Here is a 2,500-nt window from a genome sequence, read left to right on the forward strand (position 1 = left end):
GGATGTCGTGTTACACTACTACACACTGCGGATGCTGTGTTACACTACTACACACTGCGGGCGGTGTGTTACACTACTACACACTGCGGATGTCATGTTACACTACTACACACTGCAGATGTTGTGTTACACTGCTACACACTGCGGGCGGTGTGTTACACTACTACACACTGCAGATGCCGTGTTACACTACTACACACTGCGGATGTCGTGTTACACTGCTACACACTGCGGGCGGTGTGTTACACTACTACACACTGCGGGCGGTGTGTTACACTACTACACACTGCGGGCGGTGTGTTACACTGCTACACACTGCGGATGTTGTGTTACACTGCTACACACTGCGGATGTTGTGTTACACTGCTACACACTGCGGGCGGTGTGTTACACTGCTACACACTGCGGGCGGTGTGTTACACTGCTACACACTGCGGATGTCGTGTTACACTACTACACACTGCGGATGTCGTGTTACACTACTACACACTGCGGATGTCGTGTTACACTACTACACACTGCGGATGTCGTGTTACACTACTACACACTGCGGACGCTGTGTTACACTGCTACACACTGCGGACGCTGTGTTACACTACTACACACTGCGGGCGGTGTGTTACACTACTACACACTGCGGGCGGTGTGTTACACTACTACACACTGCGGGCGGTGTGTTACACTGCTACACACTGCGGATGTTGTGTTACACTACTACACACTGCGGATGTTGTGTTACACTACTACACACTGCAGATGTTGTGTTACACTACTACACACTGCGGATGTTGTGTTACACTACTACACACTGCAGATGTTGTGTTACACTACTACACACTGCGGGCGGTGTGTTACACTACTACACACTGCAGATGTTGTGTTACACTACTACACACTGCGGGCGGTGTGTTACACTGCTACACACTGCGGATGTTGTGTTACACTGCTACACACTGCGGATGTTGTGTTACACTACTACACACTGCAGATGTTGTGTTACACTACTACACACTGCAGATGTTGTGTTACACTACTACACACTGCGGGCGGTGTGTTACACTACTACACACTGCGGGCGGTGTGTTACACTACTACACACTGCAGATGTTGTGTTACACTACTACACACTGCGGGCGGTGTGTTACACTGCTACACACTGCGGATGTTGTGTTACACTACTACACACTGCAGATGTTGTGTTACACTACTACACACTGCAGATGTTGTGTTACACTACTACACACTGCGGGCGGTGTGTTACACTACTACACACTGCAGATGTTGTGTTACACTACTACACACTGCAGATGTTGTGTTACACTACTACACACTGCGGGCAGTGTGTTACACTACTACACACTGCGGGCGGTGTGTTACACTACTACACACTGCGGATGTTGTGTTACACTGCTACACACTGCGGATGTTGTGTTACACTGCTACACACTGCGGACGCTGTGTTACACTACTACACACTGCGGGCGGTGTGTTACACTACTACACACTGCAGATGTTGTGTTACACTACTACACACTGCGGGCGGTGTGTTACACTGCTACACACTGCGGATGTTGTGTTACACTACTACACACTGCAGATGTTGTGTTACACTACTACACACTGCGGGCAGTGTGTTACACTACTACACACTGCGGGCGGTGTGTTACACTACTACACACTGCGGATGTTGTGTTACACTGCTACACACTGCGGATGTTGTGTTACACTACTACACACTGCGGACGCTGTGTTACACTGCTACACACTGCGGACGCTGTGTTACACTACTACACACTGCGGGCGGTGTGTTACACTGCTACACACTGCGGATGTTGTGTTACACTGCTACACACTGTGCAGTTCGCTAGATCAGAGTGTGTAACGGTAACAGTCGCCACGTCGAATAACCCAGCAGCCGCGTGCTGTCCGTCAGGAAGAACCGCACACTTCACTCCGGTGTGTTTACACTTCTAAAAGTTTACTATTTATAACATTTTCGAAAAGTAAACACTTGTGCACGATCATTTCGTGGTTAACGCTTCGGCAAAGCGCGCGCGCGCGCGCGCACACACACGCTTTGTTTTTAAAATCGAAAACATCTGGAGCAGATGTTTACGCAAAAAAAAAAAATAGTGGGGGGGCTTACGTAGTTTGAGTAACACATAACAGGATGTGTGTGTGTGTGTGTGTGTGTGTTTACCTGCACGAGCTCGACTCGCTCTCGGCGTTGTTGTTATTGCTCGCGCCGTTGTTGTTGTTGTTGTTCTCTTCGTCCTCGCCCGCGGTGGCGTTAACCGGGCTCGCGCCACCGACGCCCAGCTCTGTGCCCTCGCGCGTCACGTCGGAAGCGGAGTGCGACGGAGACGTGAACGCGGCGCTTCCGCACTCCTGCTGGCTGGCGGAGCGATGGGGTTGAGGGGGAGGAGGAAGAGGAGGACACGCGGAGGCGCTCAACTTATTTCGGTTTTCGCCGACGGAGACGTGGGCGCTCGCGCTGCAC

The 2,500-nt window shown here is 51.1% G+C and overlaps 1 protein-coding gene across 1 annotated transcript in view; it reads right to left on the reverse strand.

The window, feature by feature from the left end:
- Positions 1-2,500, reverse strand: part of klhl5 (kelch-like family member 5) — a 25,905-nt gene that overhangs the window by 21,746 nt on the left and 1,659 nt on the right. Inside the window, exon 1 of the mRNA XM_017461168.3 lies at positions 2,201-2,500. This exon is cut by the window's right edge and continues 1,659 nt beyond it. Coding sequence (XP_017316657.1) covers positions 2,201-2,500 — 300 coding nt within the window. The remainder of the gene's footprint in view (positions 1-2,200) is intronic.

The sequence above is a fragment of the Ictalurus punctatus genome, chromosome 29 (assembly GCF_001660625.3).
Source record: "Ictalurus punctatus breed USDA103 chromosome 29, Coco_2.0, whole genome shotgun sequence".
NCBI classification, from domain to species: Eukaryota; Metazoa; Chordata; class Actinopteri; order Siluriformes; family Ictaluridae; genus Ictalurus; species Ictalurus punctatus.